Consider the following 24,593-nt stretch of genomic DNA (forward strand, 5'->3'; position numbering starts at 1 on the left):
GAAAGGAAGGGAAGGGAAGGGAAGGGAAGGGAAGGGAAGGGAAGGGAAGGGAAGGGAAGGGAAGGGAAGGGAAGGGAAGGGAAGGGAAGGGAAGGGAAGGGAAGGGAAGGGAAGGGAAGGGAAGGGAAGGGAAGGGAAGGGAAGGGAAGGGAAGGGAAGGGGACAGATGTGTTCCCCTGATATGTGGAAAGGTGACAAAACAGAGCAAAGCCCAGGAGATGCTGCCAAGTTTCTGTCCTGCAGCAGCACTATTCCTGCTGAACGTGTTCCATCCCACGTGTTCGGGATGCTCTGACACGGGGCAGTGCTGTCTTTAATTGCAAAGGGGAGGGTGATGGCCCTGCCCGTGTCCATGTGAAGCCCTGTGAGTCTCAGCAATGCGCTGATGGATGACACGAAGCATTGCCAGCCCACCCTCCGTGCTGTCACAACTGTCGCCCGTGGAATGATGAGACTTACTATAGGGAGAAATACTGCATGGAAAGAAAGAGTCCATCAACGGGGGCTGAGAGGGTGGAGCAGCATGTGTCTGTGTGTCTGTGTGTGTCCGTGTGTCTGCATGTCCGTGTGTCAGAGTGAGACGACACTGCTGCCCGGGCTTTGCTTCCTCCTGCATTCTGCTCCCACCGCCCCTTGTAGCCTTGCAGGCAGCTCCTTGCAGTTGGTCGGAGCTCTCTGTCCTCACTGCCATTCCCCTTTATTTTTCCTTCCCGATGACTGCTGCGGTGCTGCCGCTAATTCTCCTCCCCGGTTCCTATTTTGATGCTGTAAAAGAGCAAACAGGGAGGGGGGTAAAGAGGCCACTTAACAATGCATTGTTTCGATTTCTTTCTCTTCTTTGTCTTCAGGCTGTCCTGCCCTGAAAAGCATTTTCCTGGAGTTCTCAGTCTGCTGACCCCTGAAGCTTCGGAGCTATTACCTAACTAAATGGCTTTGCTTTTCACGCTTCAGCAAAATCTCTTCTTTCCTCTCGGCACAACCCATCTCCTCCCAGGCCACGCAGAAACAATTACAGCAGCAAAAGTCTTCTATAGCCGTAATGATGCTCCTGGCCACGCAGCAGCGCCTTGCGAGGTCCCTGCGTTGGGTGCTGCAGCATCAGCCCTGCTCCCTGCAGAAGGGATTCGATGTCAGTGAGCGCTGAGCCCTTCCTGCCATGCACCTCCTGCGATGCCCTGTGTGTCCTTAAGGGGATGTGCCCCAAATCTCGGGGGCTGAATCTAGAAGACACCGGGAAAAGCGACCCGTCCTTGAGCTGAGACTGCAGCATCGGGGGCCAAAGAGGGGGAAGGAGAAAAGCGGCAGGAAAGCAATGGGAAATGGAGTAGTTACGTTTTATGGAGTGAAGTGCAAAAGAAAAGTGGGAACAGGCATTAAGGAGAAAATGGGATTCGAGAAATTATTACTTTGGAGATTATTAAAGTGGAAATATTTGTGATGGAGAGCAGAAATTGGCCTCTAAAAGCGGCGCTCCCCTGAACCTGGATGTCCTTGTGTGTAGGGGACAGATCTCAGTGTGTGTGTGTGAATTTAAGCACTCTTAGGCAAGAGTTTGGGCCTTGTGCTTTAAAAACACCTTGAAATCCTATCAAGGTGAAACAGTCTTTTTTTCCCCTTATTCTCAATTATTGCTTTGGAGCTGCGACATGGAGCAGAAACATTTGGGGAGGGTGCAGCTTAGCTTGCAGGAAGCTGCTTGGGGCTGCTCCAAAAAAAAAACAACCAAACTGGAGAAGTTTGCTTTCAGGCAGTGAGCTCAGGATGTGATGAACTCCAAGTGAATCCTTGGGAAGCACAGCGTGGAGATGCCAGGGGCAGGAGCAGGAGGCTGCAGGGAAAGCGTGAGCTGTGACCTGTCTTGTTAGAAAGCAGAACGCCTCTCACAAATGGATTTCCAATTTCCCGTCCACCTGCTTAGCTGAGACAGATTTCTTGCTTTATAATTACTTTTTGGGTACTTACAGGATCTGGTATCCAGGCAACTCGATGCTTCTTAAATCCTCTTGCAAATCTGTTGTGTTGTTTTATTTATATTTTTTTTTTCCTCTTGATTTTTCAGGTGCCACAAAAACACCAAGCACATCCCTAAAGCTTCCCTGATGCTTTTCATCCTGAAGTCTCCTGGCTGGCAGTGATGCTGTGCCATCAGCCAGGAGGAACAGGGCTCTGCTCCGTGGCTTTGCACAGTGTTAGCAGGAGGAGTCAGCAGCATCCTCCATGCACGAGCAGCACCGAAGGTCACTCTGGCACTCTGGCACTGTTAGAAGTGATCGACCGTCCCCTCCTTCCATTTATTTCATGGGCAAACGAAGGAGGAAGGCAGAGGGAAGCAGCAATAGCATTTGCTGTTGTTTACAGGCCCCGCAGTCTCTCCATTATCGTGCAAAGATCGGGGGCAAGTCAGTGCACCCCACTGAAGGTTACGCATCAATACGCATTCAGAGGCTCTGACCTCTGTCGGATGAAGTGTAAGTTAATTAATTTTTGCTTGACAGCTCATGTGCTGGAATCATTTGGAAACCTGCTGACGGTGTTGCTGCATGGCCCATCCCACCCAGCCTTCACCCCTATGGCTTTCCTCTTCCCCCTACCAGGGCTGGCAGCTATCGCTTGTGATCCTGATGGCAACAATTAGGCCATCAATCAATAAACTAATTCTTCCATTTACAGTCATTAGGGACTGTGGATCTAAGCATCTGCTTTTGCTAATGAGTTTAAAAGTTGGCTAAATATGGCAGACCTGCTCTCGTGGAGAAGGAACAACAGGAGTTCGTAGCAGAATTGGACTCTAGTGAAGATGGCATCAATTTTAATTAGTGGCTTCCAGCTAAAGCAGAACACAGAGGGGAGGGGGAGAGCCCAGGGCTGACTGCAGACAGCTCAGAGGGAAGGGCTGTCCTGGCTTTGGTCCTGCACTCAAGGACCTGTCCTGTGGCTATCAATGCTGTGGGTCTGCCTGCTTGCTAAGGGAAGAGAAAGAAGAAAATAATGCATGGAGCCATGCACCTAAATCTTCTCACTTCTGACTTATACTCATAACTTTGACAAGTCTTTATACAACTGAAACTAATCTTTGGCTGCATTAAATCTTCAGGAACTGCAGTTGCTGTGTTCCCTTGAAGATTAATGAGAGCCACACCTGAGCTGTGAGCACCCGGCTCCTGGCTGCTGTGGGTCTGTGTCAACCCTTCTCAGTCAGAACAAAAAGCGAAGGGGGAAATCTCTGCAGCACAATTCCAGAAATGTCTCAAAAAACAGCACAGCCAGGCACAGCTCGCTCATTTTGTCCTGATTTTGTGCAACTTTCTGATGGCCCCATGCAGCCCAGCTGGGATTTCACCAATGCATACAGCAAAGCAGTGCTCACCAATGGGCATCTGCTGGTGGGAAAGGCAGTGAGCTCCTCCCAGCAGCAGCCCCCATGTGCTGCCTCTTAGCTTGGCACTGGGAGGTGCTGCTCCTGATGCTGGTGCTGGTGCCAACTGCAGCCACATGTGCACTCAGAGCAGAAGCAGAGTTGTTTCCTAAACCAACGTTCGCTTCTTTCTACACAGGCTCACAGAATCTGCCATGAAAGCAAAGCAATAAACACAAAGGCAAGTGTCTTTTTAAGACAACACGGAGCATCCTCAGCAGCAAACCTTGCAGCTCAGCTGCTTACAGCAGTGCATCTCCCCTTGTCCCAGCGGTGCAGGTGGCTCCATGTCGTGCTCTGTGCTCACCAGGCACGTTCTGCAGGGCCTGGCTGGGCAGAGCTGAGCCCCAGCACTGCTATTTCCTGATAGATCTGTTCTTACAGAACACCAGACATCACATTTTCAGGAACCTCGTGTTTCTCTGCACAGATTAAAACAGCAGATAAAAGGAACTGTTTGAAAAGTCCTTTCTTCTTTCCTTGTGCTCTCTTCAGTGAGTCAGATTGAGGCATTAGCAGCTGTCAGAGATGTTTTAAGGCACGGCCTTCTCCAATAGAAGCAAAGTCCAGACAGAGGCTTTGGCTCTCATGGAAGATCTCTTCCTGAGGCTTTACCCGACTTGTTTCTGTGCCTGCACACGCGTTGCAGAGAGCGTTTGATGAGGATGGAGGAAGGAATGGCCATCCCAGTGCTGGGGGCACAATTTCAGCCCCTCGGAGGAATCTGTGGTTGTTGGCAGTACCTGCAGTAATTTGCTGAACCTGAAAGGTCCTTGCACGGCTGAGGATGGAGCGTGGCGCCCATCTTTGATGGCTGCTTCATCACAGATGTGTGCAGCTGTTGGGCAAAGCAGGATGAAGGCATTTGGATCTGGTGGGGATTGGGACCCCCAGCCAACACCCCCCGGTGGGAGAGCACAGCCCAAGAGCTGGGTGGAGCAGCAGAGGCCTCCACAGCCAACGCTCCCGATGCTCTTTGTAACACATGTATTAAAAGGGTGATAATAAGCAAATCCGTCAGTTATGCAAATGAGCGGCAATTGCATCTTGAAGAGCATCCCACAGTTTAATTACATCATAATTGCAATGTAACACTTTAATTACCATATGCATCACGAAATCATGAGCGCTGTTTCTCATCTCTTCACTAATATTGCAAATCAAACAGATTGCACGGGGGCTCTGCAAGCAAAGGCACCCAGTGCGTCCCCACGCAGCGGTGCTGTGAGGTCCAGGCAACTTTTCTTCAACCCTTGCACAGGGACTGCTCCAGAAAAGGGCTGGGGACTGAAAAGTGGTCATTTTGGTATCAGGAATGGTGTGACCAGCAGGACAGGGGAGGTGATGGTCTTTCTTCCTTTCAATGAACTCAGAAGTGAAAAATTTGTATTCTTGGTTTGCACCTGCAGGATGGGTGATGCTTCCCTGCGCCGTGCGTCCCGGCTGCCTTGAGTTTTGGTGTCTAAACTGTTGAGTTGGTTATATAGCAGGAAATTGGGAATTTGGATCATTTGGGTATCAGTGTTGATATTGGGAAGAATTTCTGTTCTGAAAGAGCAGTGGTGCAGTGATGCAGTGAGTGGTGGATCACTGACCCTGGAGGAGTTCAGGACCACAGGGATGTGGCACTTGGGGACATGGTCAGAGGGTAGGGTGGGATGGGCTGGGGCTGGAGATCTGAGAGGTCTTCTCCAATCCCAGTGGTTCTGTGTTTCTATGAATGCTGCTCCTGACCTTCAGTTCCCCTCCCAGCCCAGGAAAAGGAGTTCCACATTCTCCTTCTCACACCCTAGAGGGAAACAATAGCGCCTTCTGGAACACAACTTTAGCTTAAAACCTGTGAATTTGATTTAAGCCACTTTATTTCACAGATATTCCAAGTTTGCATGCTTTATTTTTCCTCCCATCCCGCTCCTTCCTTTACCCTGGGTGCAGCTAATGAGTGACAAAAGAAATATAACAGATGGGCTCCAACAACAGACTGAAATTCATGCTCAGGGAGGACTGCCCAGCAGCAAAACCTCATCCCCTTGTTCCACAGAAGCTGTGGTGCAGGTGGGCTCTGGCCTTGGTTGCTCCCACTCTTCCCTCACACCGGAGCTGCTTCCAACCCATTGCATCGCGGCTGCTCGTGCTGCAGACTGCTGGTATGCTTTGCCGTAAGCTGGCAGTGATTTAAAGTCATCTTGTGCTAATCCATATAAATTCTTTTAATCGTGGATTTAATCTGTTAAGCGTGCAGTAATTAAATTACACGGCAGTCAGAGTCACACCAACATAGCGTGTGAGGTGCACAGCCCCGCGGGCAGCAGGGATTGCTCCGGACAGGGCCCTGTGACTGACGTGGCCACATGCATCCTTCCTGAGGCCTCAAACACTGCTTGCTTGCTCTTATTTCTCTCTTTCCCTTTCCCAGCCCTCTGAGGTCCTCAGGAGGGTCGGCACATCCCTGCATCCCAGTGCTGCAGCATCGCCCCGGGCAGCATCCTGAGCTCCTGCACAGCGCACAGCGTTGGCACAGCTCTCCCTTCCCACATCCGCAAGTGCTGCAGAAAGAGGGGATGCAGGAGGAGAAAAAGCCTCAACAGGAGCTGGGACACGGCCTGGAGTACCTGCATGTGCTGGAGGAGACCTGGAGCTCCCACACCATTTGGGCTCTTTGTTTGTCCCCTCTGCTCCGCTGCCTTCTTCCCCCCAGCTGGACGGCACTGTGCATTCCTGCATGCTGGCATTGATAGAGGAGAACACTGCGGCACGAGGAACACATTAAGAGATTAAACTTCGTGGTGGGAAGGGGGAAGCAAAGATGAACTGCGAGGTGGAGAGATGGCTGGCTTCGGGATTGTGACAATTACTGTACTTAATATTTTTTAATGCTAAGAGCCAAACAGGGGCATATATTTAATTCATTAAAACCATGTGAAGTAGCTCCCTCCATCCCAATGCAGTTAATCGGTGCTCTATGGATAAGTATCAGGGAATAAGTGTCTCCTAATGAAAGGGTCCCTGTAAGGTCAGCCTGCCGCTTGTTAACTAATCTGAGACTTATTTGTTTTGCAAATTGCTCTCGCGTTTTGAACCGCTGTGCAGTAATTTCCATGGCGGGGAAGCAGGAGGGAGTTCATGGGGATGGTTTTGAAGCTTTCAGTCTGTCACTGGGAGGAGGATAAAAAATGCCACGGGGAAGGAATGGAACTGGTCCAAACTTGCACTACACAGCTGAGGGCAGTGCTGGCACCGTCCTGCACCTTACTGGGAGCACTGGGAGCATTGGGAGCTGCCCTGGCCATGTTACTCTCTCCAGTGGTTCCTTGCACACACAGCAGCGCAGTGATTGGGTGATAGAAATGACCTTTATTTCCAAATATCATCAGAAAAAAGAAAATACATCCTTTGTTTTAATTTCCCCCTGCAGTAATGTGGCATGGGGAAACCTTTTGACGAGGCAGCTTTTTTTTTTTTCTTTTTCCCCTCAAATGTCATGGGAATGGAAGCATTCCAACAACTGTGTTTGTGTGCAAAAGAGGTGGAAGGGGGTTAATTCCCTTGATTGCAGGGAGGTGTGAGCCACAGAAAGGGCTGTGCAGCCCCCTGGACGAGTCAGGAGTGAATTTTCACTGTGTGTTTCTCTGCAGGAGCCTTTAGGGCTGCTTCTGAGTTCCACCTCTGGGAAGAGCATCTGGATCCTTCAAAAGAATGAGGCTGATTTCTTGCAGCCCTATCGAACCGACACAAAGAATGTGGTAGAAAGGAACCTGGGAATGACAGTGCCCCTTCCATCCATTTAGTCATACGTGGCCTCCTGCTCACCTGGCCAATGCCACCGATGTGGGCTGGGCTGTGTGCCCTGCAGGACATCAGCACCTCTGTCCCTAGACATGCAGGTTTGGTTCATTCCAGGGGGAGTTTGTCAGAACTGAGGACAGCCAAGTCCACATGTGCTCTTCCTGCAGCAGATGGGAGCTGGAGCACCTCCAGGCGAGTTTGCTGTCTCCTTGCTCACTCCTCAAGCTCCCTCAGGCCTCAGTACAGCTCTGTTTATGCAGCTCCAACAGCACGGACAGACCCAGCCGTCTTCTTCCCTTGTTGAGCTCACAGTACACTGCCTGCCCTGGACATCAACCTCTCCCAAGGGGCTGAGCAGGACCTGCCCTCCTGCGGACTCCTTTTCTTCTTGCCACCAAGGCAGCCCCACTTTCAGCTCACAGAAGGTGCCAGCACCCATGGCTGTGGAGCTGCAGACGCCTGGGGCGAGCAGTGTGCACCTCCCTGCAGGACACGAACCTGCAGCCCTGGGGACATCCAGCACTGTAACTCCCAGGGTTTGGGACAAAGATGCCCAACAACAAAACAGCGCCATCCTCTCCTATGAGAACAGGAGGGGATTTTTAAACCCCAGTGTGACCACAGTTTCCTTCTGGCACAACTCTGGAACGAACACAGCCGCAGCACAGCCCCAACCAGCTGAGCTCCGGCGCTTCCTACACTGAGCGTGCACCGACGCTGACCTTCCTTTGCAGTGGAGCACCGCGCACTCCGCGCGCGCGGCCCCATCTCCATGCGGTGCCCCCAACCCTCAGAGCCGCCGCTGTAGGGTCGTGCCCCGGCACCGCGGTGCCCCACGTGCCCACCTTCAATGGCAGGCGGAGGAATCGCTTCGCCTTGATCAGGAGGGAGAAGAATAACGAGCGGCAGGCGGTGGCCGGTGGGGTGCGGATGAAAGGCGGCCGGCTCAATTCTTCCCACACCCAGGGCGATCTGCCCCCGCTTTCTTCCTGCCATAATTGCCTGCCACGCCGCAGACGACTGTCGCACTCCACCAAAGCCCGGAGCACGGCGAGGCCAGGACTCGGGGCTCTCTGTCAATGAGCGGGGAGGCAGGGAGGATGCTTTGATCCTGCTCTTCTTCCTCTGCCGCGCTCAAGAATTACTACCAGGCTGCCGTTAGCGTTGCTTCGGCTCCAGCTTCCACTCGCTCTGTGCGGGACCAACTGAGGCTCTGCCATTCTGAGAGGGTCTGAGGGCAGCGCAGCACCTGGGGCTGGAGATGCACCATTGAATCACGGAACCATGCCACATCCTGAGTTGGATGGGATCCATAAGGATCACTGAGTCCAACTCCTGGCTCCACACAGAACCACACAAAAATCAGACCATGTGTTTCAGAGCGTTGTCCAGACAGTTCTTGAATTCTGCCGTGACCACTGCCCTGGGGAGCCTGTTCCATGCTGATGCCCTCTGGTGAAGAACCTTTTCTTGACATCCAACCTGATAAGAAAGATGCTCAGTGAGTTCCAGGCCAAATGCGGACCAAAACCCAACACCCCAGAACCTTCAGCAGCACCCAGCATGTTGGTGGCGGCCCTTCAATGGGGGCAATCACCACAAGAGCCATGTTGAGCTACTTCATGGCAGGTGGTGATTGCCTCAGTAATTAGGGATGGCTCAGAGCCACAGGCAGTGCTTTTGGTGGTGTGTGTCCTGGATCACTGTGCCATCAGAGCCCTGGAGGCTTTGTGCTGCCTCAGCACCAAGAGTTCCAAAGCCAACAGCCACTATGGGGCTCTGACTTCCATGTGGTTTTTCAGGCGCTTCCTCTGGCTTTGACTTCATTGATTTGCCACATGTGTAATTGTAAGGGAGGCTCAAAGCTCCAGCAGTGGAAATCCAATACAGAACCCACCTGGAGAGCATGCGCTGCTGGTCAGCAAATTGTGAAGGAATTCAGTATCCTTCAGAGCAAGAAATTATCCTGGAGTGGAAGTAATGACTCTGGCAGCCTTACAGGTACAAAAGAAAAAAAAAAAAAAAGCCCAAAATATAAAGGGTGGGTAAGGCTGGAGATTTATCTGGAGCACTAAAAGCCTGCAAGGAGGCAACACCTCCATCTGGATAACTTTAACTGTGGCTTTTCCTTTTACGTGAAGGTGACCTGGTAGCAGCATCCAAAAGAGCTGAAAGGAGAAAAAAAAAACCCTTTGGCTAGTGATATTCTGGGGGGCTATTTTCACCTAATTTTAGGAAATGCCAATATGAAATGGGAATCTGGAAGATCCAGCAGGCAAAAGGTCAGCTTGAACAAATTTCTCAGCCCAGACTAAAACTGGAAAGGGGCAAAACAGTTTGCTAGCTATTTTCCAGACAAACCCACGCCAGCTTCAGATGGTGGCTAATTAAAGTGCTGACATTTTAAGACACGGTGGTGCACAATCTCTTGCTTCGAGCCAAGTCTGGGCCCTTTTCAGAGTTCAGTTCATGAATTTTGCTGTCCAGGGGGCTTGGCAAGCCAAGTGGGGGTGAAGGGGATTTTGGTCTGGTATTTTCTTTTGAGGATGAGCAAGCTTTCAGCCTTTGGAAGAATGCTGTGACATTGCCCTAACAGCTCTCACCAGGAGCCTGCTTTGAAGCAGCCCCTTTCCAGAAGGCCAGGGGCCTTTGGAGCACCTATGGGAGGGGATTTGAAGGCAGCTGCTGGGCTGTGAGTGGGGCTGAGCCATCTGCCTGCTGCCACTGTGCTGGGGAGATGGGCTGAGAGCACTGGGTCGGCTGGAAGAGAGCGAGCTGCAATCAAGAGGCATATTGTGGCTGTTCGACTTCCTGTGCGATGCATAATTTAGGAGACAAAATGCAAAAGTCAGCTCAGCTCAGCGGGGATTCAGGAGTTGATTTGGGGGAGTGTAGGAGAGGAGACGTTGTCCCTTTGATTGCTCAGTGCGGGAGGAGGCTGACAGGTGATGGGAAGCAGTTGGAAGAGGAAAGAGCCTGACTGCTCCCAGCTGTTGGAAATGGCGATGCCGGCACACAGGGCTCATGCACAGGGCTGTGTGCCTGCTGCCCTTGTCTCACACACAGAGGTTTGTGCAAGCACTGCTGCAGGACAGTGCCCAGAACCACCCCCAGACCCTGGGATGGAAGCGGGGCTGCAAGCAGACGTGTGGGCACTGAGCCCATGGATGAGGTCTGCAGTGGCCCCTCCAGTGCAGGGGCTGCAGTACACTTGGAGCAGAGCGATCTGGAGTAACGTCCCCAATGAAGAGCCTGTGGAAACCAACACAGCCCCCAGACAGCAGGTGAGGGGCAACAACTGTGCAGGGTCTAACCTGCAGCTCCTGGGAGAATAAAGAATGCCAGGAACGGGTGCTGTGTTAGGTCAGCATCAAAGCATGCAGCACAGCTCCCCGGACAGCCGCGCCGTCGCAAGGTTGGTGCAAGGGCTGGAGGTGAGCTGCCATCCCTGCCCAGGCACAGACATTTTCTGCTCCGTCATCCTGAGTTTTCTGCTCTGCTTTGCCAGATTGTTCCAGGGAAGCTGTCGGCACCGCACGGCGCGTTCTTCCAATGCCATCTAGTGTCTGCACAGCCAGTCCCTGCGCTCTGCACCATGGCACCAGCACTGATTTATTGCTGAATGCTCTCTGAGGGCCAGCAGGCTGCTCCAGCTGGTTATTAATGGCAGTACCTGCAGCCTGGGTAACTAACAGGTTGGTGCACAGGTTAGGCTTGATTATTTTTTCTACTGCTTCCATTTTGCCATACAAGCCCACCCCAGCAGGATGGATTGTGAGGATACAATGACACGTCCAGGGTGATTAAAATCTTTCACTTTTCAGCCACTTGTCTGGGAGCCCCAACATCACCTGAGGCTTTATCACTCAGAAAACTGCTGTCATGTCCTATTGTCACTGTATTGGGAGCACGACCTCTTTCCCATTTAGCTGCCATTTCAAAATAATATGACTTGCCAGGGGACAGGCATGACTCAGGAGGCTGGTAATAGGATATAAAGACTTTGATCTGCGGGTCATCCATCCGAACACTGCCAAGGTCAGCAGCAAGGGCAGAGATATTACTGGCATGATGATTATTTTGCTGAAAGACCCAACACAGAAATAACCCAGCCCCTCTGTGGCAAGCAGCAGGATCTGAAGGCTGAGTTAGATTCATAGAATTATTAAGGTTAGAGAAGATCACTAAGATCATCGTGTCCACCCATCGACCCAACCTCACCATGACAGCTGCACCATGTTCCTCAGTGCTACGCGTTGCCCCTGTTTGGAGAGCATCCCAGGCCCCTAATTCCTCTCCACTTGGGTTTTGGGATTTGAGGGCTGTCCATGGCCCCATTCTTCCTCACCATCATTGTGCCCTCCTCTGCACTCATCGCTATCAGCTGCTGTGATTCAGGTCCTGTCTTCCATCCTTGGCTACAAGCAACCATGCAGATTTATCTCCACACCATCCCATTCAGTCAGTTTGATTCCATGATTAATTAAGCTCTTGCTAGAAATGAGGTTACTCCCTCCAGCCACGCTTATAAATATTAGCAGATTAATGGGAACTGGCCACGTTGAACGGCCGCTACCAGGCTGTGCCCTGGCATTTACCATTGCAGAAATGGGGCCACAGCACAGCTGCAAAATGCTGCTCATTGAACCCCTGCACCTTCGTGCCTCTGCCCCTCCTCATTAGCACAGTGCCCTCACCCCACTGCTGCTCCAGAAGATGCTTTAATTGCTGTTGGTCTCATTAGCAATGCCCCCTTCTTACCATCCTTCCTTTAATTGCAGGATTCCTCCTTCCCCAGATCTGAGCAGAACAGAACCTGTTACATGGGGTGGGAAGCCCAGGTGTCCCTTCCTGCAGAGCTGGGGCTGCCCTGGTGCTTCCCATGCACCAAGAGGGGGGTGAGCATCCCAGCACAGGGCTGGGCACAGGGCACACTGCTGTTTGTGTTACCTGCAACAGCTCTGGATACTCGAGTGACTTTCCCAGGAGTTCAGCCAACACCCAGCCTGCTCGGTTTGTTTGGTTTGCACTAATCTGTTTGGTTTTTTAATTGTCTGCAAACAAAGTGCCTTCTTCTTTGCATAGCAAACATGTTGGGCACAGGCAGCACTGCTGCATAGAGTCATGCCCACTCTCTGCTCTCAGGACCTGGGCTTCCAAAGCAGAACACAGCCCTTGTTCCCCACCACTGCTCCCCTCCTGCTGGCTGCTGGAGAGCAAAGAACACCACGAGCACCGAGCCTTACGCTGTGCACAGCAGCTCCATCACTGCTCCCAGAGCTCCTTTGCTGTATTTATCCAGCATCAATAATGGGATTCTGCCCTACTAAACAGCATCTGCATCAACATCGCTGAAAGCAGGAGTGATTCCTGCTGCGTTAGTGTGTAAAAGCCTTTGCAATGGTCTTGTGCTATGGATCTGAAGAAGGGTTTTAAATATAAGGCTCTTTAATATGATGAAAGTAGCCTCTCCTCAGCATTCTGCCATGGTTTGTGCTGTGGAAACACTCTGGTCATGTTGGAGATGCTCTTTTGCTGTGGGTTCCCCCGCAGCCCTAATGCAGCAGCCTCTCCTCACCACCCCAGCTTGACTTTACTATATAAAAATAAAAAAAATCAAGCTTTTCAGATGGAAAACCCAGGCAGCAAAAAGATGGCATCGAGGAGCTCTGCAAAGCTGGAGAGCTGCACAGGGCTGGGGAAGAGCCATCCTCAGTGTGTGCAGCAGGGAAACGGGCACAACCCCATCCAGCCATCTCCCTGCAGAGCTCACTCTGCGGTGTGATTCATGTCAGGAGCTCGGCGAGTGACTCCGAGATGAATGACACTATATAAATGCAAAGCATTATTAATATTTCACGTTGTAGTGAAAGTGTTCTAATGGGGCTTTTTCCTGCAAGACGGAGATCTGCCATTAACACACCTCTGTGTGCTGACCCGCCTGGGCGAGCTGCTCCCCATGGGCTGGGTGCAGCTTCTGGCACCTCTGTGCCTCTGCAAGTCTGAACTCTTTGGCAAATGGAAGTGGGAGAGGCAGCGGGGAGCACGCGTCACCCCGAGGTACCCAAAAAAGGATGATTTGGGCCCCGAAATGGCAAGCTGTGAGAGCCCCTTTGGATTGCCTCCATCACTAAAGGGGAACCTGGAAACCCCCCTCCCGTCACAGCTGTCACTCTGATGCTTTGAAAAAAAAAAAAGCTTGTTTGATTTTAAACTGCAGAACTCTTCCCTGGAGCCATCGGCAAAGATTTGTAATTTACTTTAAAGGTTTTTAGATTTGTTTCTCTTACTTTTTTTTTTTTTCTTTCTTTCTTTCTTTTTTTTTTTTTTTCTTTTTTTTAACACCCAGCGGAATTGCAAATGAAACATCTATTTGCTCTTCAAATGGTGTCGGCCCTACCTGTGCTCTGGCACTGCATGCAGCACCCAGGCAGCCCCTGCACTGCCGTGGGATCGGGTCCCCATCTGGGGAGGATTTTGGAGCAGCCCCTGGGGGTCCGAGCAAGAGAAGGCAGGGGCAGCAGTAAGGACCACGTGGTGGAACAGCAGCACCGGCTGCACTGGGACACCCCAACGTCCCCAGGATATCCAGGCGCCCTGAGCACATCCCTGCAGTGTTCCAGCCCTTCCTGCAGTGCAGGCAGAGTGTGACCCAACACAACACGCAGGGAGCTGCCTCGAAGCCAACCCCTGCCCCCGGGAATCTCCTCCTCGCTCCCAGGAGCCCCGCGCTGACTCACACCCCGCACACCCTGCCATGCGCTCCTGCCCTGCGAGCACCGACCCGGCCTCTGCGGGACGTCCCCAGGTAAGGGGCAGCCCCGGGTGCAGGGGGCTTTGGTGGTGTGGGATGGGGAATGCTCTCAGTGTGGGTGCACGCAGCTGAGCCCCACACTGCAGTGTGTGACTGTGCACCCTGGGCTGCTGCTGTCAGTTTGCTTGGGAAAGGCAAAAACTGGGTGGTGTTGTGTATTCCCGGTCCTGCATCCGTGCCTTCAGTCAACCCCATGGGGGGATGCAGGGAGCTCTGGCTCCCATGGGAGGTATGGGCATGGGGAGCACTGGTAGGGCAGCATAGACCGCACAGAGCAGTGGAGCCTGTGTTGCTTTGCCAGCAAAGGGAAATGTTCTTATTTTGTTGATAAATGAAGTGTTTAAGGAGAGTCAGTCCCAAAAGCAGCACTGGGAATTGTGCCCTACCATGTGGGATGTGCGTATTGGGCTGGATGCAAGCCGGGGTCAAACAGAACTGTTCTGGGTCCTGGGGATGGAATGGGCTGAGTTGATGCCAACTGATGATGATGGGCACCCAGATCACCAGAGCAGTGACTCTGCATTGCCAGGGGCTGAGCAGCCCCTCCAAGCCCACTGCATGGTGTCCACTCGCCATGGCAGAATGTGCCATACCACGTCATGCCATAAGGCACTGTCCCATGCCGTGCCATCCCATGGTATGCCGTGCCACACCAGCTCACAGGGGCTGCCTGCCCTGGTGCGTGGGCAGCACTGCTGAGTTGAAGTCAGGCTCCTCCTGTGCTTTGGGGTGGGGGGAGTGGAGGAGACGTCAGATTCCAGTGGTGGGAGAGGACACAGCGGTGGAGCCGCAGATGAGTCACACCCCAGCCTGCTCCTATTTGTCGTGCCAAGCCTGGTAGCGTAAGAAAAAAATAATAATAACAAATACCTGGGTGATGAGGTGAGAAATGGGGAGGGCAGAGTGGGATGGGGACAGGCTGAACCGGGCACAGATCGCGGTGAGCAGTGGCTGGAGGATGCTGCTCCTGAGGCTTTGCTGGGTCCTCAGACCCCACAGGTGGGGATGGTGTTTGGCAGAGCATACTTCAGAGCGAGCGAAGGGCAGTGGCTGTCCCTGAGGGCGCCCAGGTGGGAGCACGGCTCAGTGCCACGGGGCACACGGTGGGGACCTCCAGGTGCTGCAGAGATGGCCCCTCACTGTGTCTCCTCTCTCTTCCCAGAGCAGCTAACAGGACCGGGAGACCATGAACTGGTCGGTGTTTGAGGGGCTGCTCAGCGGGGTCAACAAGTACTCCACAGCCTTCGGCCGCATTTGGCTCTCCCTCGTCTTCATCTTCCGCCTTCTGGTCTACGTGGTGGCAGCCGAGCGCGTCTGGAGCGACGACCACAAAGACTTTGACTGCAACACGCGGCAGCCGGGCTGCACCAACGTCTGCTACGACCACTTCTTCCCTGTCTCCCACATCCGCCTGTGGGCCCTGCAGCTCATCCTGGTCACCTGTCCCTCGCTGCTGGTCATCATGCACGTGGCTTACCGCGAGGCCAAGGCTCAGCAGCACCGCGCCGAGCGGGGGGACGGATACCGCTCCCGCTTCCCCAACCCCGGCAAGAAGCGAGGCGGGCTGTGGTGGACGTACCTGTTCAGCCTCATCATCAAGGCTGGCGTGGACCTGGTTTTCCTCTACATCTTCTACCGCTTCTATAGGAACTACACCCTGCCCCGCTTGGTGAAGTGCCAGCTGCCCCCCTGCCCCAACGTCGTGGACTGCTTCATCTCCCGGCCCACTGAGAAGACTATATTCACCCTCTTCATGGTGGTCACCACCTGCATCTGCATCGTGCTCAGCCTGGTGGAGGCTGCCTACCTGATTGGGAAGCGGTGTCGGGAGAGCCTGCAGGCTGGCACCAGGGAGAGCCACCGGAACAGCCATGACTGTGCCGAGCCTGCAAGCACAGAGGGACAGGTGTTCCATGGGGTGGGATACAAAGCCCCCAGTGCCTCCATCCCTACCACCTCCATCCCTACAACCTCCATCCCCACAGCCTCCATCCCCACCACAATGCCCGAGCAGGAGAAGAGTCCTTCCTAGGGCTTCTGGAGCACTGTCTGCCCAAGATCCTGCTCCAGATGGGACCATCCCAAGTCCCCATTGTGGGAGCACTGGGGTGGCTCAACCATGGAGCCTCTCCCCTCCTCAAGGCAAGGCAGTTCGCATCGTTCTGGTGGATTTAGGGTAAGAGCAGGTGCTGCAAGATGAACCAGTGGGTACCGCAAGTTGAGGGGCAAGCAGCTCTGTGCCATGCACTGAGCCTGTCTCAGCTCAGTGCCTCATTGGGTCCTGAGTGTATCTTTGCAGCAAATAAATATTTCTGTCTCTAAGTGATGTTCTCCTGCTTTTTGGGCGCAAAACTGCAGGGGAGATCTCATGCCAAGGAAGGGCACGAAGGCTGTGCTGCCCCTGGAAAGGCACCAAGCAGCTCTGGAGCCAGTTGTGAGCAATGCTGCTCTTGGTACAACAGCCACAGCCACGAAGTACAAGGGCGAGGAGCCTGCTGTGGGCTGGAGAAAAACACCCGAGCAAAGCAGCCAAATAAAGGAGAGGAAAAACACCCCAGCCATTGATTAAACAATAACATTAAATGGCAGAGTATGATCTCGTTTATTGCTGTAATATGTCGCGTTCTGCCGTGACTCAGGCTGCTCTGCAATTTCTAAGGCCATCAACAGTAACTGAACATTAGCTGGAATGAATAATTAACAATAATTTCATGGCGAATGCACTCATAAGTAACATTAACATTGAACAAGCGGCTCGATCTGTTACTGGTTTCACTGTATTTAGAGGGTGCAATTATTATTTTTTCCGTGTGCACAGAAAGCCCCAGTGCTTGCTGTGTTTGCTGCAGAGAAAAGGCACACAGGGGGCTCTCCTGCCCAGCCCTGCACTGCAGGGCTCTGCTCGGCCACCTCTCTGTGCAGCTGCTTCCACTTTGCAGCAGGTCTGAGCTCATTAACCCTGAGCCCACAGCTCTGCAGAGCTGAGCTGTGATGTGCAGGGGGCAGGAGATGCTGTGTTCCCCCATGGGGATGATGTGTGGGTTTGCTCTGTGAGGATGGGGGTAATGGAGGAGCACAGGGGGGTCTCTGCCTCCTGGGTCCCTGCTGGCACGTGGCACAAACAGTTTGGACACCCTTGGGGTGATGGTGGCAGATGGTGTGTATGAGTGGATTCCTTCCATCTCTTTTAAGTGAAGCTGGTTTGATCTCTGTCTTCTCGTTGCTGTGGATCCTTGCTGAGATCTTTATGCCAGAGGATTCAAGCTGCTCCTTGTGCTAAGCCCTCACCTCTCCTTTGGAGCACAGGGCTGGGCTGTTCGATTTGCAGCACGGTTGGCTGCTGTTGATCAAGGCTGTCCTCTCAGAGCAAAAGCCAGAGGTGTTTCCCAGCTGAAAGCCATAATCCCTGCTGGGATGGGACACATCCAGCTCAACCCAGCCCGCATCCAAACATCCTTGCCCCACTTCCACGCATCAAAGCAGCAGTCACCTAGTGCAGGACCTGACTGTCCAGGTGCTGCTGTTGTTGTGCTGCGTTATCTTGCCTAGAGCAAGCATTGCAGCAGCTCTGCAAAACCTTGCACCATCCAGGCTGGGGTTTGGTGGTGGCTGGAAGGACATCGGTGTGGTTATCTTGTTCCTTCAGCTGTGTGTCTGTGCTCTGCACCAAAGGGAGCTGAGATTGCCCCAAATGGCACTGCAGGAATTGGGAATGAGGGACAGTGGTGCTCCCATGGGGCACAGAGCACTTGGTGTCAGGGGATGTTATCATAAAGGCCATTTTCTGGACTTTGCATCATCATCATCCAGGGACTCTATTGCGGGGGATGCCCAGAAGCCTCCTGAATTTTTGGAAGGCAGCATTTAAAACTAAAGCATTGCCAATGCCAGCCCAGCTGGGGATGCAGTGGGACTTAGATGCCACTTGGGGCAGCCCATCCTTCCCAGCAGGGTGACTGTCAGAAACCCGCCTGGTTGCTGGGAATTGAGGACAAAACCTCTGATTTGTGGCCAATTCCCTGCTCCCACGCCCCTGGTGACTCCCACGCTGCAGTGAGGTCGGGGCTGGGTTGGATCAAAGGCAGCGCCAGGACCTGGCCCCACTGCGTGACCCGGCACCTCCGCCTTGCAAACCCCATTGAAAACCCTTTTAAGGAGACTTTGAGATCTGTTTTTTTCCGGTGGTGTTCGGAGGCTGCGTGCTCCGCAGCTCGATTGCTTCCTTATGGAGGCCCCGGGGTCAGCGCACTGGAAGTCACTGAGTGCTTTTTGCGTTCATGTTGTACTGATTGTAGGATGGGGCATTCCCAGGGATGCCGATGGATTTGGAGGGGGACTCCAAGCATCCCACTCCCATGTGGGCACGAATTCACAACACAGGGCTGCTTCCTGCTAGGGAGTAAGAGCAAACCGAAGGCCAAGCACAGCCACAGATGGGAGCTATGCTTTTGGCGTGGCTGCCCAAATACCCAGCGGAGCGCAGCACAACACAGGGCTGTGCTCCTTCCCCACCCAACTGCCGTGGGCAAAAACTTCTGCCCATGTCAGAAGGCACTGAACTTTCTCCCCGTGTGTCAGAGCCGTGGGGCACACGGCCCCTGCTCAAGTCCCCAATTGCAGCAGAGGGGCTGCTGGGACCACAGGTTTTGTTGCTGCCTGGGGAGCAAACCAGACCAGCTGGGCGGCTTTCGGTGTCTCCTCCCTTTGCTTTTTCTATCTCTTAGGCCACAGCCCCCAGATTCCTGCCGCCACTTGTGGCTTGCTACAAAATAGCTCAAATTCCTGATCCTGCTGATAGGTGCCCAGGGCCAGGGAAGGGCTCCAGGGGCCCTGGCTTTGCTTGCAGCGGGGAGGTGGGTGCCTGGCATAGCATCACCCTGGCTCGCACTCCTGTTAAGGGGGGATAGAAATAGGAAGGGCCCAGATTTGGCACTGGGAACTGCTGTGTTTTCTCTGAGCAGAACAGGAGAGATGCCTGGGAACCACGCAAGGTTTCGCTTGGGCTCTCCCGCTCTCCACTGTGCCCCCAAGTCTGGCACAGCATCAAATCTTCTTGACCTGGAGTGAAAAAATGCAGCAAGGCTCCATCGCCTCAGGGAGCGGCTCCTTGTGTGCCACGAGTGTCCTGAGCACAGCACGGTGAGCACCCGCCATGCCCTGCACTGGGAGGGGTCCCAGCACCGTGCCCTGGGGGCCCCAAAGCCTCGTTGTGCTGGAGTGGTGCCATCAGGAATCACGGGGCCGGTAAACCACAGGCAATAGGAAATGCAATCCTGCCCCGGCCATGTTGGCAGAGGCGTGAAATGGGGCTGAGGTGGAGCAGGGACGCTCGGTGACACTTGGCTGCCCACACAGGGAGGGTCTGACCCAGCATCCCATAGGACAGGGGTGTTGCCCACTTAGGGATGCGTTCTGGGTCCCACGAGGATGGGGCAGGACGCGGTCAGCGGGGCACGGTCATGTTGCTGGGTTGGTGCTGGGTGTTGGGAAAGGTCTCACCCAGCAGCACCCAGAGCAGGGTGGTGTCTGTGGGGTGCTGTAGGTTGGAGATATTTATGTTCTTTTGCCAAAGCATTAGTAAGGCAAACTGTATTAGAAATGGGTCATAATTGTATAACCTGTGACTCTTAACTGTTGCTGTTGCCTGGCTCACTCCTGGTGTGGATGGGGCTGATGGTGAGAGCCCCATCAGCACTGGGCTGGGTTTGCTGCTGGGTTCGGTGCTCAGAGGCCCTGGGGCACAGAGCATCACCTGGAGGAGCTGCTGTTTCTGGTGGAGGAATCTGGCTCTATTGCTTCTTCTGCAGGATTTGACCTGCCTTTGTTGTTCAACCCAAGCATGTATGTGCATGTGCACAGACAATAACCACACGGATCTGTTTGCCAGACTCACCCAGTTACTCGGAACAGAACAAACCTTCCCTTCATGACACACTGCAGCTGGGACCCAAGCATACAGGAGTGCTGCAGCCAGGAATGGGTTTCCCCGCTCCCAGAGCTACCCAGACCCACCCTGCTTCCCTCAGTGCAGGGCAGGTACTTTGCTGGGGCTGGGGTGGGAGTTTACAGCCGTGGGCTGAGCTGGATGAGGTGGGATGGATCCTGCAGTGTTAAGGGAGTGTGGGTGTCACAGCTCTGGCTGCCGTGCTATGCTGCAGTGGCTGAAGTTGGGAACCCTGATGCCATGCCAGGACCCCACAGACTTGATCCACAGGGCTGTGCATGGCCCACAGCATGGGACAATGCAGGGGGCACGACCACCCCATCCCTGCTCCTAGCTCTGTTACATTTGCACCCCAGGTGGGAGCCGGGTGCTTTCAGTCCCACCGCCCTGCACCTACGCAGGGCAGGACCTGGGGCTGACGCAGCAGGTTGGCACGCAGCGGTGCCGGGTGCTTTGCAGGAGGCAGAGCCCAGCGCACCTGGAGCTGCCCCTGGCCAACAGCCAGCATCACCCAGCCGCGGGGCTTGCACAACGCGGGGCGTGGTGCTCAGCTCCCAGCTCAGCTCCCTTCCTGCCCCACTGCAGACACATGGACAGGAGCTGCAGCAGGCTGAGGTGAGCGCTGGGTGCAGGGAGGGGGAGGGGGGGGCTGTGCAGCATCGCCCATGGAGCCCTCAGGGATGGGGATGTGGGGGATTTACAGGTGGCTGTCGGGGGGATGGTGAAAAGCCAGTGGTCCTCATGGGATACGCAGCAGTTACGGGCTCCAGGCTTCGCTCACCAGCTTTTGGTTGAGGATGGATACGTGGCAGCTCCCTGCTCCTGATTTCTCTGCAGATGTGTAGGAAGTGCTGGGCTTGCTCACACTCCAGCAGGGCTGAGCTCTCCAGCTCTGTGGGCTCTGGGCAGCACTTGAGGATCTGTTCCTTCCGCACAGCCACAGGACACGTAGAACCAAGGTGCCACGCCACGTAGAACCAAGCAGTGAGGGGATCCCGAGCACTGCGCTGTGATTGTGCTGCCAGCCATGCCCCAAACTGGGATCTTCCCACCCCGCAGCCCTCGGTGAGCAGGGACGGAACCGGAGCCTCTTGCAGGTACGTCTCAGAGGTGCTGGGTTGGTACAGGCAGAGCTTGTTCAGCATGGGAATGTGGGGTGTGGGAATGCTGAGGATGGTGATACTGAGAAGTGTCTGCACTGGAACCTGGGAGAGGAGTGACAGCCAGGGTGACATACATGGGTGATTCTGCCCCCATCTGGGCCCAGGATCCCTTGTGTCACCTACAAGAGAGAAAACTTGTTTCCTGCAAACCCCTTTGGTCTCTCAGTGAGCAGGAGCCATTCAGCCCAATTTACCCATGTGGAAACTGAGGCCTGAGTGGGGCTGGGATGGGCAGAGTCAGAGCCTGACATCTCCTAATGATAAAGATCCCATCGGTCTCCAAAACTGATGGATGCGCACAGGGGCTGCCCAGCACTCCCACAGCCCCAGGGCTGTGCAGAGCGTGCAGGGGAGTGCAGCTGATGGATATGAATTCCTGGAGAGGTGAGCCTGGGGCTGGAGGAGTGGAGACCATGCACACCTGGTGCTGCGCCCCATGGGGAGCCCTGCCAGCCTGGTCCTGCTGGGGAGCTTCACCCGCTAGGTGATTAACGGCAGCCACAGGCTCCCCAAAGCCTCCCTTCCATCATACCACAGCTCTGATGTGTCTCAGCACATGAAGTGACATGCCCTGAGTAGTCACACAGTGGGTTGATGTGTGAGTACCCAGCAGACCAAACAGGGCCTGGCAATGCATTGTGGTGGCCAGCAGCACACGTGCTGGGACTTTGGGGACTGAAGGGGGGATGGAAATGTGCAGCAGGGTCTCCTCTTGCCCCTATCCCAGGGGTGCTGCCAGGTCACGAGGCTGCTTTTCACTGAAGGGTTTGCTTTGCTGCAATACCCAGCACGTCATGCAGCCCTGACATCCTCCCAGGGCACGGCCTCTCTGTTTATCCAGGGGATTTTGTTGCCAGCTTGTACCGATGCATGCAGTCAGGGACTGTGGTTGGCAGGAGTGCTCCAGGCAGCTCTTCCCTTATGGCAAAGGCTCTGATAGAGGGAAGCCTGGAAGGGCTGAATCACCTCTGAACGTCGCTGTAAGAACCCAGGGTCAGCTGTGTCTCCATCAGCCCAGGCTCTGCTCTATGTTGTCATGCCGTGTCCCCAGCTGAGTGTGATGGACAGGAGGAGGTCAGCTGGGTTAGGAGGGTCCATACAGCGCTGCAGTGCTGCAGGAGATGAGCTGCCCTGCTGTTGTGTCCTGTTGAATCTCCCCACCCATCGATGTTTCTCCAGGTGTCTGATTCGGACTGCAGCTATCACCACTCATCATGGATTGGAAGACACTGCAGGGGCTGCTCAGTGGGGTCAATAAATACTCCACAGCCTTCGGTCGTATCTGGCTCTCCGTGGTCTTCGTCTTCCGTGTCCTGGTCTACGTGGTGGCAGCCGAGCGCGTCTGGGGGGATGAGCAGAAGGACTTTGACTGCAATACACGCCAGCCAGGCTGCACCAACGTCTGCTATGACCACTTCTTCCCCATCTCCCACATCCGCCTCTGGGCTCTGCAGCTCATCTTTGTCACTTGTCCCTCCCTGCTGGTCATCATGCACGTGGCCTACCGGGAGGACCGCGAGAAAAAGAACAGGGAGAAGAATGGGGAGAATTGCCCCAAGCTGTACAGCAACACAGGCAAGAAGCACGGTGGGCTGTGGTGGACTTACCTGCTCAGCCTCTTCTTCAAGCTCATCATAGAGATCCTGTTCCTCTACCTCCTCCACAAGATGTGGGACAGCTTCGACTTGCCACGGCTGGTCAAGTGCACCAACGTGGAGCCCTGTCCCAACACTGTGGACTGCTACATCGCTCGGCCAACCGAGAAGAGAGTCTTCACTTATTTCATGGTCGGGGCTTCTTCCATCTGCATCGTCCTCACTGTCTGTGAGATCTTCTACCTCATCTTCAAACGCATTGTCCGGAGCACACGCAAGTGGAAGAAGTCCATCAAGCGCTCTATGAGCTACAGCAAAGCCTCCACCTGCCAGTGCCATCTCAAGGCGGAGGAGAGGGAGAACAAGGCCCTGAATAGGTGTGTGGCAGCCTAAAGGCCATGGCTCCCATCCTGACCTCCATCGGATGGGGTCATGGAAGGGGAAGAGGGAAGGATAAGGGTCCTGGCACGTGCCAGGGATGGCTGCCCTGGAGGTGACCACCAGCAATGCCACCACCAGAGCCTTCAGCTGGGACTTCACTGGCTCTGTAGGGGAGGGAAAAACATCCAGGGGAAATCTTCTTGGTGCCTCTAAGGGCAATTGTATGTCATGGGAACATGAGTGATGTGATGATGATGGGCTGGGGTGGTTGTAACCTCTGCAGCTTGTGACGGGCAGGACAGGGCAGGTACAGAGTGGGCACAGATCAAGCTGGGACACAGAGGAATCCCATCCCACCACCAGACAAGACCTTCTTAGGGACCCACAGCATGAGATGTGGGGACTCTGAGGACTAATAGTGCCAGGACTGACGACCACATGCATATCCCCAGGGTGTCCCAGCAGTGAGGGCATGCCTAGCAGTGGCCCAGTGCCAGCTGCCCACAGGCACGCTGTAACTATGAGTGTCTGTTCTTTCCACAGAGGAGAGGAGCTGTAACCTCCCCTGTTCCAGCCAGCTTGCCTTCCCCTCGGACCATGAGCTTTTCAAGCCTACGAAGTTCCCAAACTCTGGATATTTGACCTCTGTGAAAAATTATTAAACCCAACAAAGTCCCCTGAGAGAAGATTATGGGGTGACTGAGAAGACACAGGTAAGGGACGGGCAGCCCCTGAGCTCTGCTGGCTGCACCCAGTGGTGCTTGGACATCTTGCTGGCACATGGACACTGATCACAAGCTCTGCTAAGCAGCCACCAAGCTGCCTCCAGTGGGGACAAAGCCATTGTGCTGGGAGGGCACACAGGACTGGGACCAGCACGAAGGAGCAGCCAAAGGCTCCAACAGCTCCTCTTGAGTTTCCTGTGCTGCTGCTCCTATGCTGGGTACAAATGCACTGAGTAGTGCCCAGCCCAGGCTGCTGGTGCCCATCATATGGTGCTGCTGCATTGGCCCAGGACAGGCAGGAACAGTTTCTCTCTCTCTGCTCATGCAAGCACCTCGCTGACGTCCTGCCCAAGTGGCTTTTCTGGCTCTGCTGCTTCCCTCTGCACCCACCCCTTGCCTCAGACGGATGTGTCATTCACATTAGCAATGAATCCAAGGTGTCAATAAACGTTTCATTGTAGACATTGGGATCTGCTCTGCTTGCTGGAAATTGCAGGGGGGAGGTGAGGGCTGAAAAAACGGATTTGTGTTGCTTCCTCAGGTGCCCCTGGTGGGTTCAGCCCCCTGGCCTCGTGCCTGGTATCCACCTGCCCCTGCCCTCCCACTTGTCACACGTCATTAAACTTTAATTCACCAGAACTGCACGCTGTGGCCCCCAAGGAAATCAAGGCGAGCTCAGCATCAATCATTTACTAAACCTTGATAAATATTACAATAAATAGAAATGATTTCCACTTAATCTCTCCCTAAGCAGCTGTATGCGGAGGGTC

The 24,593-nt window shown here is 54.1% G+C and overlaps 2 protein-coding genes across 2 annotated transcripts; both read left to right on the top strand.

Moving 5' to 3' along the window:
• The first annotated feature begins 15,201 nt into the window (after positions 1–15,201).
• On the top strand, positions 15,202–16,047 carry LOC122168602 (gap junction beta-5 protein-like). Its single transcript, XM_042834087.1, has one exon. It carries the CDS (start codon positions 15,202–15,204, stop codon positions 16,045–16,047), a length of 846 nt encoding a protein of 281 aa, XP_042690021.1.
• Positions 16,048–20,998: 4,951 nt separating this feature from the next.
• On the top strand, positions 20,999–23,714 carry LOC122168600 (gap junction beta-3 protein-like). Its single transcript, XM_042834083.1, has 3 exons — positions 20,999–21,056; positions 22,302–23,094; positions 23,642–23,714. Exons 2-3 carry the CDS (start codon positions 22,337–22,339, stop codon positions 23,655–23,657), a joined length of 774 nt encoding a protein of 257 aa, XP_042690017.1. The 5' UTR covers positions 20,999–21,056; positions 22,302–22,336; the 3' UTR covers positions 23,658–23,714.
• Positions 23,715–24,593: the final 879 nt, after the last annotated feature.

This window comes from Centrocercus urophasianus, unplaced genomic scaffold (assembly GCF_019232065.1).
Source record: "Centrocercus urophasianus isolate 14NV4802_14NV808 unplaced genomic scaffold, USGS_Curo_1.0 seq_43, whole genome shotgun sequence".
Classification (NCBI taxonomy): Eukaryota; Metazoa; Chordata; class Aves; order Galliformes; family Phasianidae; genus Centrocercus; species Centrocercus urophasianus.

Bases quoted from the DNA above. Each gene is read 5' to 3' on its own strand.
- LOC122168602 (XM_042834087.1), top strand. From the start codon at position 15,202: ATGAACTGGTCGGTGTTTGAGGGGCTGCTCAGCGGGGTCAACAAGTAC.
- LOC122168600 (XM_042834083.1), top strand. From the start codon at position 22,337: ATGGATTGGAAGACACTGCAGGGGCTGCTCAGTGGGGTCAATAAATAC.